Source organism: Salvelinus fontinalis, chromosome 2, assembly GCF_029448725.1.
Source record: "Salvelinus fontinalis isolate EN_2023a chromosome 2, ASM2944872v1, whole genome shotgun sequence".
Taxonomy (NCBI): domain Eukaryota; kingdom Metazoa; phylum Chordata; class Actinopteri; order Salmoniformes; family Salmonidae; genus Salvelinus; species Salvelinus fontinalis.
In genome coordinates, this window is record NC_074666.1 from 56,847,790 (window position 1) to 56,860,841 (window position 13,052).

General features: G+C 41.2%; 1 protein-coding gene and 1 pseudogene across 1 annotated transcript; both read right to left on the minus strand.

Moving 5' to 3' along the window:
* Positions 1-1,302: 1,302 nt before the first annotated feature.
* Positions 1,303-7,497, minus strand: LOC129821819 (hepatitis A virus cellular receptor 2 homolog; annotated as a pseudogene).
* A 396-nt stretch (positions 7,498-7,893) lies between these two features.
* Positions 7,894-11,547, minus strand: LOC129868932 (T-cell immunoglobulin and mucin domain-containing protein 4-like). The gene is made up of 7 exons (XM_055943285.1): positions 11,354-11,547; positions 10,749-11,090; positions 10,120-10,194; positions 9,934-10,001; positions 9,741-9,834; positions 9,571-9,607; positions 7,894-8,503 (listed from the first exon to the last, which is right to left on the minus strand). The coding sequence occupies exons 1-7, from the start codon at positions 11,400-11,402 to the stop codon at positions 8,365-8,367; spliced, it is 804 nt and encodes a 267-aa protein (XP_055799260.1). The 5' UTR covers positions 11,403-11,547; the 3' UTR covers positions 7,894-8,364.
* Positions 11,548-13,052: the final 1,505 nt, after the last annotated feature.

Here is a 13,052-nt window from a genome sequence, read left to right on the forward strand (position 1 = left end):
ACTGGATCTTTCTTGAATAAGTTCCTCCATTTCTTTTTGTTTTTCCTCTAAATTATTCTGTGCCTCTATGGTACCGTTTTTATTGCTATCTAACTGTACTGTTAGTCCTTCAATTTCCTTTGTTAATATGGACTCTTTTGATCTAAATTGCTTTTGTTTTATAGATGAGTACTGAATTGCATGGCCTCTAAAGGCACACTTAAAAGTGTCCCATACAATAAGGGGATCTGCTGTACCTATGTTATGTCTGAAAAAGTCAGTTATAAAATCTTCTGTCCTAGTTCTAAACAATTTATCATCTAGTAGACTTTGATTAAATTTCCAATATCCTCGCCCACGTGGAAATTCTGTAAGAGAAATATATATGCCAATTATGTGATGATCCGACCGCATTCTATCCCCTATCAAACTTTTTTAACTTTTGGTGCCAGAGAGAATGGAATAAGAAAGTAGTCAAGACGACTAGCTTGATTCAGCCTCCGCCATGTATATCTCACTAAATCAGGGTATTTAAGTCTCCATATATCCACTAATTCCAATATATCCATGACATTCATGATTTCCTTAAGTGCCTGAGGGTGATAATTTGTAGTGTGATTTCCTTTCCGGTCTATAGAGCTATTTAAGACCGTATTAAAATCTCCCATTATAATAATAGAGTCTAGTGTTGCTTGTAGAGTTGATAAGTTCTTATATATATTTTCAAAGAAGCTTGGATCATCATTATTCGGACCGTATAGGTTAACAAGCCATATTTGTTTATTGTCCAATAACATATTTAAAATAATCCATCTACCTTGAGGATCTGTTTGGACAATTTGCACATTTGGATCAAAATTATTGTTAATTAAGATCATCACCCCTTTTGAATTTCTTTGCCCATGGGAGAAATATATTTTGCCCACCCAGTTCTTTTTCCACAAAACTTCATCTAAAACTGTTGAATGGGTTTCCTGTAAACAATAAATATTATAATCCTTCTCTTTTAGCCAGGTAAATACTGATCGTCTTTTCTTATTATCTGCTAAGCCATTACAATTGTAACTGGCTATACTTATTTCACCACTTACCATGAGACACACCTTTCATTCTTTTAATCAGAATATATTTTTGTAAACGTACTATTAAAAAGTAACATAATGATTGAGTGTCTATATAGTTGTACCATGATATTTGCATTTCTACTAAGTAAACCTCCAATTGGTCCCTACTATTCCACCCGCTAAAAGGCCTCATCTCGAGATGGCTTGTCATCCCAATGCCCGGCAGACCACCCTCGACCCCCTGTATCCCATAGCCCTGAACCGACTGGGATCCATTCTTTGAAAAGAGCATACAGTTCCATTTACCGAATTGAAGTAAATCAATTGCCATATGCATTTCCATTGCCGTCACCTCGATTTGTATTATATATAGCTGTGGATCATCCTCTATTGTACCTTACATCTTTTACTTCTTCTTTCGCAACAGTTGTGGGATACACACATACACACTCAGCCCTTACCCCCACACAACCATAAGCTCACTTTCTCAACAGTTGCACCATCCCAGAGCCCAACTCAAGATGGGTCATGATTTCCAAATGCCATTGCAGTTGCAGCTGCATGAGAAGGCCTGCAAGACCGCGCAAAAAAATAAGCAAAAATTGAAATTTATTTACCATTGTCATATCCTAGATAATGGCCGTCAAATGTACACCCTATTCCTGAAAAAAACACCCACAATACGGCCACCAGTCATGACCATGTCCCCACGCATCTCCATGCAGTCCGACCTTGATTCTGTGCCACCAGGGCCACAATAATATACCCCCTCTCTGAATGTCCAAGTGTGACCCCCTCCCCATGGGTTACTGCAGCTAGTGTTGCCAGCACTGCCACTGCCTGGGTGGGGGTACCCCACCGGAATCCCCACCGGCTAGGTACAAGGTCGTCAAGGTTCTCATTAGCAGCTTTGAGAAATTCCTTGTATATTTTCCTCTCCCTTTAGGGGGCTTTGGCTTTGCAGGACCAACCCTGCCAAGCAGGCTCAGAATCTTGAGGGGGCAGTGGTGCTCTTGGTCTCTGACCTCATTTTAGCTGCATATAGACCGCTTACAGCGAGCACATAAAACAGTTAGGGACTTCTCCTTAATATCTGGGTCATTCAGGTGGGTGTCTAGGGTATAGGGCCATAGACAGTACCATTAAAATAGGATAATAATTAGATATAATTTATTAAGATTTAAAAAATGTAGTTTTCCATGATAGGACAATAAATAAATAAGACGTATAATTCATTATAAAAGTATATCCATCATCTGAACAACATTGAAAGCCCTCTCAAACCCGGCTCACAGCAATACATTGGCTCTGGGATATGCAACCATTTCATTCCTCACTCACTCAACTAGAACTAGAGGCCAGAACTTGTTCGTGTAGACCAATTTGGGTTTCCAGTCTCTCCAAAAGAATGTGGTGATCGATGGTGTCAAAGGCAGCACTAAGGTCTAGTAGCACGAGGACAGATGCAGAGCCTCGGTCTGACGCCATTAAAAGGTTATTTACCACCTTCAAAAGTGCCGTCTCAGTGCTATGATGGGGTCTAAAACCAGACTGAAGCATTTCGTATACATTGTTTGTCTTCAGGAAGGCAGTGAGTTGCTGCGCAACAGCTTTTTCTAAAATTTTTGAGAGGAATGGGAGATTTGATATAGGCCGATAGTTTTTTATATTTTCTGGGTCAAGGTTTGGCTTTTTCAAGAGAGGCTTTATTACTGCCACTTTTAGTGAGTTTGGTACACATCCGGTGGATAGAGAGCCGTTTATTATGTTCAACATAGGAGGGCCAAGCACATGAAGCAGCTCTTTCAGTAGTTTAGTTGGAATAGGATCCAGTATGCAGCTTGAAGGATTAGAGGCCATGATTATTTTCATCATTGTGTCAAGAGATATAGTACTAAAACACTTAAGTGTCTCTCTTGATCCTAGATCCTGGCAGAGTTGTGCAGACTCAGGACAGCTAAGCTTTGGAGGAATACGCAGATTTAAAGAGGAGTCCGTAATTTGCTTTCTAATGATCATGATCTTTTTCTCAAAGAAGTTCATGAATTTATTACTGCTGAAGTGAAAGCCATCCTCTCTTGGGGAATGCTGCTTTTTAGTTAGCTTTGCAACAGTATCAAAAATACTGTTCCTCAATTTTCCTCAATTAAATTAACTTGATGATGTGAGGACAGCCAGTCTGATGTCTGTGTGTCACAGTGGTTGCGTCCCAAAAGGCACTGTGTTTCCTACATACGGTATATGGCACTACATTTGACCAGAGTCCTGGTCAAAAGTAGTGCATTATATCGGGAATAGGTCCCTCCTCCCTAGTCCAGAGTACAGATGTTCTCCTCCACAGGTCTCCTCATGCGAATCGCATAGATGATGTGGGGCGGCTCCTTGGCTGACAAACTAGGGAAGCAGCACAACATCATCGCACGCAGGTCTAATCGCATAGACAGGTCTAATTGTAACCTAGTACAGTACATTCTTGTACACATAAGTATACCAGACATGTAAACATATTGCACACAAAACATAAACATTTACCAAGACAATTATTGTTTATGTTTTGTGTTCAATATGTTTGCATGTCTCTTATGCTTATCACATGTTTGCTTACCAGCCTGTCTTTAGAGCTCTTCTGTGAATCCCTCACGAGAAGAAAATAAATAGTTCAAATCAACTTAAGCCAAATCAACGTTTATTAGTCATATGCACAGGAGGATACAGACAGCATACTGTACACAGTTCAATGAAACACTTACTCTTACTAAGTTAGTGGTTAGTGCACTTTTACATGGGCAAACATTTCACATCACAGCAAGATGTCTGAATAAGTGATCATTGGCACACTGGGCTTTTCTACAGAGGATGTGAGTTTGTGGTACATACGTTTGAACCCCAGTATGACCAATGCCCCCGCTATGAGTAGGAGTAGACTGAGGGAGAGAGAGAGCACCGGGACGTTGATCTGGAGAGAGAGGCTGGGGAAAGGGTCATCCACCTGGTTCCAGAGCACAGAGAGAGAAGCGGGCGAGTTAAACTCTTGGGGGCTTATTTTGTCCCTCATAATCTTCCATAAAGCTGAGTAAAGGGTGATTATATGCCGGTGGTGTTAGTTGACGGTATACAGTTTACTCACCAGTGTTACAGAATGCAAAGCACTGGTGTTCTGTCTTGGAATGGCTATGTGTGAGGACTCAACAGCTTTCCAGCGGTCTACAAAGGGAGAAACAACACAATGGAGATGATGATGACACAAATAAGTCATCTCTTCCCCATCACTTGTCAGGAAATCATGACATTTTATCACCCCTGAGACATCATCGACCACGGCTGCTTGATGCTCTTGAAATGAAAGCTGTACTTTCAACACTAGTTTGTGGTTTCCTATGAGGTCGGCACTTGCACTGAGCAACATAACGCGATTCAAGATAATACTGCATAGTCAAACAGCGCACCCTGTTTCGTCAAGGTTACGTCTGAGATGAGGCTCTTTCAGTGATCAATCAGCCCTAGAAAAGGAGTTAGAATTGTGGTCTGAGACTACTCTCCGAAAAGGGTCTCCTCATAGTCATTTTGAAAGTGAATGTTTGTAAGGCACAATGGTTAGCACATTTTACTCCATTTGATGAATAAGCACATCCGGGAACTGTGGGGAGGCAAAGTAGTTTAATAATTGACGTTATAGCACTGATGTGTGAATGAGGGGTAAACGTTGAAGTAGGCAGTTTTCTTTCCGATCCGCTCCTTCTTCTTCTTTAAAATGTTATCGCGGACTACACCTGCTGGCGTGTTTCCTCTGTGTTTCTAATCTCCTCTCTGTTTGTGCTGTGCAGTTGATAACCACAGTAAGAAACGCTATAAAGTCCACCTTCGTAACATGCAACACATCAGGATCCCTCTGTCGACAAGGAATATTATCCGGTGTCCCTACTCCTGCTACCATTACTTCTTCAACATCCCTCCTTTCTTCCACTCTTCTCACCGCCTCTGGATAGGAGACTTGCTGGACAGCCCTTGTTATTGCCACCTCTGTCTCCTTCAGCCTAACAGGGTACTTCAGGAATTCACGTGCATGCTCTCCGCCACAATTGCAGCGTTTAGGCTCGGCTGGCATAAAATACTCCTCCCGTCTGCATACACTTGACCCATGACCGAGTCATTTACATTCATCACACTGCGTGGGTTTGGGTGCGAAGGCTCTCACAGGTAATCTCGTATATCCCAAATACATGTGAGAAGGAAGAGACTCTTCATCAAAAAAACAATAGAATGGATGGAGTGGGCTTCCTCACTCCATCCAACATGTGGGTCAGTAGGTGTGCACCAACCAGTTGATCCAATTCGTCACGTATACCCTTTGCATTTACTTCTAGCGCCACCCCAGAGATAACACCCTTGATAGGCACCTTGCTTCGAAGTTCCACACACACCACATTCCAATCGGACATCTTCTTGAGTCGCGAAGCACGTTCCATAGAAACACAAAAAAAAAAAAAATAAGCCCACTTCTTGCTATTCTTATTGACGCCACCTCATCCAACACATCCACCATTTTAACTTCAAACGGATCTCCCAGGGAACAACCTTGATCCAAAACCCTTATTCCAACCAAAAAAAGACTCCAAACCTGGTTTTGATTTACTAGATTCCACTACCACTTTAATTCTCTTATTTCCTTTTGCATTCTCCACTGTAATCCGGGTCTTCTCACTCTCCTCTCCACGCCATCTGATTCAAACAGAACATCCGCTTCCTCCATTTTCCCCTCCTCCGCCATCTTTAAATTACTCTTCTCTTTCCTCTTCCCCATCTCGTTAGGGTTTCTCAACTTCTACTAACCACACGTGAATCATCATCATTATCACCATCATTATCAATGTAGAAATAATATTGATTTTAATATCATCTCTGATAAGGAATATGCATCACACACATCTGGATCACATTAGGTCATTTTTTTTTTTTTTTTTTTTAACAATATACTCACCTGTGGCAGGGTTAGCTTCTGTGGTTGTTGGCATAATGGTTACTGGAGCAGCTAAAAAAATAAATAAAAAATTATAACAGACGTATTGGGAGAGTCAATTGCATTTTAGGCCTAAAGTTCTGAGTTCACAATGTACGTCTGCTGTACAAAGCAAATGAAAGCTAGAAAGTCCATTGATCCCCATTTTTGCCCAAGAATTTTAAATAGGGACATAAATTAATATCTTGCCACAAATTACCTTTCATGACCCTCAAGTTTTGGATTACTTTTTTGTCGTTGAAAATGCCGTCTATGTCCACTCTGCAACAGTATGGCCCGCTGTCCGTCTGCTTGACGTCGAGAATTCCAAGATCCATTTCTCCCGCGAGGACATCACCTGTCATTCTGTATCTGTCCGAAACCTTGGAGATGACCCCATTTTTGTCTGTCTGCACGAGGATGTTATTGCACCAGAACGTGCCACATTGTCGGCCCCAACACACACCGCTCAAACCCAAATGGCCCACTGAATATTGGCAGGACAATGTCGCAGTAGCACCTTCCATCACCTTGAACGCCGACACCGAACACCTGGCTGTTGAGTAGGGGAAAGAAACACAGGTTTGACAAGGCTATTTCCTCGTTCCGGAGTTCCATACACATGTTGTAAACATCCCGAGGTCGACTACGAAACTTTCTCAACATCGCCTGAAGTTATGATCAAAAGGCTATATTTTGTAACTTGCTAGGTAGGCCCCTCATCTCGGTTGCTAGAATTAAAGTAAAAGTAGGGTAGTCTTCTAAATAGTATGTACAGTGCATTCGGGAAAGTATTCAGACCCCTTGACTTTTTCCACATTTTGTTACATTACAGCCTCATTCTAAAATGGATTAAACCAAACGTGGAAAAAGTCAAGGGGTCTGAATACTTTCCCGAAGGCACTGTAGGTTAGGCCTATGTAGGTGGGAATACAAGCTAATACACAGCCCTGCTAAATAACTCAAAGTAACATCTTAACACGTAGCCTACTTGTGCAAAAACGTCCATGTCTAGTTGAAGAGTTAGGCCTAGTCAATGTAGCTACAGACAGCAAAGTCCATCGCTTCCAACCTACTTGTCTAGAACAAAGCCATTGGAGAGCTTGTCACTATTTAGTGGCAAACAAAGACACAAAGAGTGAGCCTGCCCTTTCTGTGGTGTTTAAGTCAAATTATGGGGACTTCCAATTTAAACCACATCAACTTACCCAATCCCTCGACAGCCTAAACTCCAATTATTTGTAGTGTTTTAGATTTAAATGTTCTTGCCTGAGACTGGTAGGAGGACAAGGATCCAACGCAGGAAAGACGGTCCAGAACCAGCAGCCATTCTGTACATCCAGTGTGTAGGAGTGGAGGGCGCACACAACACTGCGTTGTGCTGGGCGCGGGCAGGGCGGCTCAGAGACAGGGCATCTGAATGGGCAACTGTGTTCTCGGTGCCACTGCCTGTGACATCTCCAGGTTGGACAGCCAGAGTTGCTTTGACCCTTCTGTCAAACTCCTCCCATTGTTGATGGGATTTCCATCTGCATTTTCCAGCATTAAAAAAAACTGCATTGATGAGTTAGGAAGCTCATCTCTCACGGTACACAGTGTACATATCTGCACACAGGGATGGACTTTTTAAAAGCTAGCCCCTAGCCTGAGGCTAGTAATAGCTTGGCTGGCCAGTGCCCAAAATCCTTAAATTGATTTTTTAGGGCTTTTAGTAGTTTATTACAATCTATAAGTGGAACAACAATGCTAAACTATCAATAATAAGACATGTTTGAGTGTCAAGTTAGAGTTTTTATTCATTATCATGCAGCAGGTTGGGCTTGAATAAGACAGTAGAGTACAAAGTTGGTTGGAGACAATTTGTGAAGAATGCTGTGGTTATGTTTGACCTTTCACTTAGCTGCCTTTCTATGCCTGGATCCTGTTGCAGATGGGTGAAGCTAAATGTCATGGTTAAAGGAGATGGAGGGGATAGAAAAGGCCCCTTCAGAGAAAAGTAATTGCTTTTCAAGTTGATGCCATTTTTTGTACCTTGTATTACATACAAAAAAATACAGTCATCGTAATTGAAACTTACACTTATAGTGCTGAATACACATAGATAGCCATACTAGCGAGCCTTTCGTTTCAAACAAACATTTCAAACATACAAATCAAGTAAAGTTTTACTCATTTATCACCAAAAGCATCTGATTTTGTTGTAGCTTGTCTTGTATGGTTGAATCATTAGCCTATAAGTTCAGACTCAGTCCTGTAACACAGAGCTACCGGGTTATGCACTGCACAGTGTTAACAGCATGACTGTGGTGATGTGTCCATGCTTTGTCAGGGGCACTCCTCATAGTCGTCTCTCTCGTTGTCATCTATTTGATAGACGTTCTCTACCGCCATCTCTCGAGTATGCACACCCAAGCTGGACTCTGAGTTGCTGTACAGGACTGTGCTGCCAGAGTGCTCTGGCCTGCTAAAGGAAAGAACAGTAAATACACAGCCAAGGGAGACATGCATGCTTTTATTGACTGCATTATGTAGCTTAGTTCCACTCTAGTGATTTTCCAATCCAGATGAATTAATGCTGAGAAAAGTTTGAGTTTTAGTGTACAAGCTGACATAGCAAATAAAGTTTGTATTGATTTAATATACTTATTTTGCGCTGCATTGCGACTATTGCGACTTTTTTTATTTTTGTAATTTGACCTCCCGGGTGGCGCACGGGAGGTCTGACCTCCCGACCACTGACCTTTCGGGTGGCGCAGTGGTCTAGGGCACTGCATCGCAGTGCTAGCTGCGCCACCAGAGTCTCTGGGTTCGCGCCCAGGCTCTGTCGCAGCCGGGCCGCAACCGGGAGGTCCGTGGGGTGACGCACATTTGGCATAGCGTTGTCCGGGTTAGGGAGGGTTTGGCCGGTAGGGATATCCTTGTCTCAGTATGTAAAATGTATGCACAATGTAAGTTGCTCTGGATAAGAGTGTCTGCTAAATGAATAAAATGTATGTAAAAATATTTTTTGAAATTTTTTTAAAAATATTTTTTATTTATACTTAAGAACTTAAGAACAAATTCTTATTTGCAATGACGGCCTACCCTGGCCAAAGCCTAACCCGGATGACGCTGGGCCAATTGTGCGCCGCACTATGGGACTCCCAATCACAGCCGGTTGTGACACAGCCTGGAAAATACTGTATGTGTAATGTGTATTAGATTCTAAAAGCAATACCTACTGGTCAGTTAGGTCATCTCAAGTCATATTTATTAACGACACAGACAAGAGTACCAACGGCTCACAAGATGTTCACATAAGTGTTCAGAAGAAGCCCGGTTGTTTCACTTCCTCAGAGTGTTGTGGTCTTGGCTCTCATTAGTCATAGTTTCAGTATTAACTCAGATCAGTTGCCATAATGTTTTTGCTAATTAGGCATACATGTCTCATGGAGGGACATTGCACTTTGACTCAGTTATTCTATTGGCATATTGTGGTATTTCATCTACTCTGTCAGTTGGAAAAGGTATAGTCATGATTAGCATACTTACATTTGGACTCCCGTAGCAATTGATTTCCATCGCTTTCCTGTAATTACGTTAACAGAGACTGTGTTAAAGTATTCAGAAAAACTTCTTGTAACACTGTCAACACCATCAGGGATATATTCACGAGAATTAGTACTTATTATGCAGGCAAATGTAGAGATGTGTGTACTTACTCAAGACAACAAGTACAGACACAATCACCACGCCTGTCAAAACCAGTAGCATGGACACCAGGATCACAGGCAGCTTATGGCCTGTCATCTGCTCCTGTTAACATCACAGATTCAGTTAAAACGACATCTCAGTACCATGTCACACAGTGGGATTTCTTATTTGCCAGAATTTGCCGTGTGGAACTATGCATACCAAAATTGATTCGCTGTAAGGTAGCGTGGATGTGTCTGAATACTCTGTGGAATTTGTGGTCACATGACCTACACAGTGAGGAATTTACAGGTTGTATTTTCAGATGTAAGAATAATGCTGCAATATAAACAATATACAATTATGATTTTGATGGACTGATGTTATTCTGTGCGTTGTGTTCCATACAGTGTGTGTGGTTGTCCGTGGTCTGTTGAGTTATGGTCACTTTAGCAGGTGCCTGAGATGTTGTCGGGACAGGTACTGAAATCAGAAAGCAATACAATACTAACTGCTCAGCTTGAAAAATATAGATGCTAAGAAATCATAATATCTGTCAAGGCTGTGGGTAACTGGTGAAAGGTGTCAGGCACAGGAGAGCTGAGATGCGTGGACAAGGTATTTAATTCAAGAAAACACCAGTATAAACACAATACTATGGTGCTGGAAAAATACTGGTACCACGAAATAAACGGGCGTAATAACAAAACCCGGTAACAATATACCAGCCGTCAGATACAGCCTTACAATAAAACAAACACGCACACAAACATGGGGGAAACTAGAGGGTTAAATAATGAACATGTAATGGGGGAATTGAAACCAGGTGTGTAAAAAACAAAGACAAAACAAATGGAAAATGAAAAGTGGATCGGTGACGGCTAGAAGGCCCGGTGACCTCGACCGCCGAATGCCGCTCGGACAAGGAGAGGGACCGACTCCAGCAGAAGTCGTGACAATATCACTCAGTAGGCTGACAATGATCAACTGTAAAGCATCAAGTTACTGTATATCATAGCATGTTGTGCATTTCTTACCTTTCTCAATGTTCAAGTTGACATGATGTTTCTCATCATTCCACAATCCGTAAACATGCACACGACAGCCGTACAGTCCAGAGTCTTTTTCAGTGACATTGAAGATGGTTAGAGAGACATCCCCTGTCTTCAGATCACCGAATAAATGATATCTAACCGAAGATCTCCATGTCACTTTAATGCCATCAGATGAGATGATTTCCTCGTAACAACCAGAGTTCGGTATGGCTCCTCTCCCCCAACATATGGCTGATACACCATGCTTTTTGGTGTTATATTTACATGGCAGAGTGACATTCTGGCCCTCAATACCAATGACTTTTGTGGCAATGCATTCACTGACTAGAAAAGAGGGAGGGAGAGGAGGACAGAGATACTTTCAATTGTCAATTATTAATTCACTTATTATCAAGTAAATAACCAGCCTAAACATCAAATCAAACTTTATTTGTCACTTGCGCCAAATACAACAAGTGTAGACCTCACAATAACATAACAATATTGTGTTACTTTTAATTATTTTGTACTTTAGTTAATTTGGTAAATATTTTATTAAACCTTCTTGAACTGCACAAAAAGAGATGGGACCATCGTGCATCACGTACCTGAAAGTAGACAGAGGAGAAACCAGCCTAAAACACAGTGAGTCTCCATGATGGGGTCATATCACTTCACCCTTTGCCATTCAAACACCAACTGCATATATACACAGTCATCTGAACAGTCATATATACACAGTCATCTCTTTAATAAAGTCGAACCTCCTGAGCACATGACTTCATCTTGACATCTGATTTCAGATGTTTCCGTTGCACTCAGAAAGGCAGAGATGGTCATTGTGGTTATTTTTTTGTAGGTTTCAATTTCCAAATTATATAACACACAGAACTGTACAGGTTTTAGAATGTTCATTGAAAATAAATTAAAACCGAAACCTTTTGCTCATGTCAATTCTGTGGGAGGTTGTATTTAATGTTATGTAGTGTACTGTAGAATCAAGACTCAAGGGAACAAACTTTCTCTTGAGTGGTATTTATTCTTATTTTAATTTACACCTTATCACAAGAAACTATAGCTAGATAGTGTACACTGAGTATACAAAACATTAAAAACACCTGCTCTTTCCATGACATATACTGACCAGGTGAATCCAGGTGAAAGCTATGATCCCTTTTTGATGTCACGTGTTAAATCCACTTCAATCAGTGTAGATGAAGGGGAGGAGACAGGTTAAAGAAGGATGTTTAAGCCTTGAGACAATTGAGACATGGATTGTGTATGTGTCCCATTTAGAGGGTGAATGGGCAAGACAAAAAGCTCAGTATTAGTAACCTCTTATGAGTGGTCCTATATTAGCTACGTCACAACGTGTCGAAGAACTGAGTATGCCTACGCTAGAGGGGACCCAGATGTTTCTGTGATGGGCAGTGGTTGTTCTGTCGCGGTTGGGACAATAGTTGGGATGACAGTTGGGACGAGAGGTGCTAAAGGAGTAAAAAAACAAACAACAACATATATTTCTGTTTAAAAACACAACACTGCTGGGTCAGTTGTGACAACAGGTGCTAGAAATGAAAGCATAGATTTTATGGGATATTTTTTGGTTTACAAACATATAGCCTAACACATTGAAGGAAATTTCAAACTATAAGGAGAAACACGAGGTTACGTTAAAGACAGTGACAGACGAAACATACCTTGTCTGCTCTTTTCTGGACTACCAGAGGACGCAGGCGTGTCTGTGATGGGCAGTAGTTGTGCTGGTGCAGTTGGGATGACAGTTGCCACAGGAGTAAAAACAACAACATTGATTTCTCTTTAAAAACACATTAAATAAGGTGATATTACAGACGGTTTCAAAATTATAACTTAGTTTTTTATACACTTGTTGTTTCTGGAAAAAGTGCACATTTTGCATAGTAGCGATGGCTCGTATTGCAACAGAATAATCATTCATGATTCATGCGTCAATGAAACAGAAGCCACAATTGGGGAGGAAGATCAATACAGCTACATATCGGAAAATCATCTTTGATGCTATATCGTACCGTATCATTTTGACAATATTGCAATATTATTTTTGTGCTACTTGGCTGTACCTGCACAAAAACTCCAGTATGTTTCCTTCATAGCGTGTTCATCACTTTTATTTCCATGACTGATCAAAACTTGTTTTCTCATGGCTGGCTCTCTCTTGTTCCTCTGCAGCAGACATACAGTGCATACGAAAAGTATTCAGACCCCTTCACTTTTTCCACATTCTTTTACATTACATCAATCTACACACAAAACACCATACAGAGA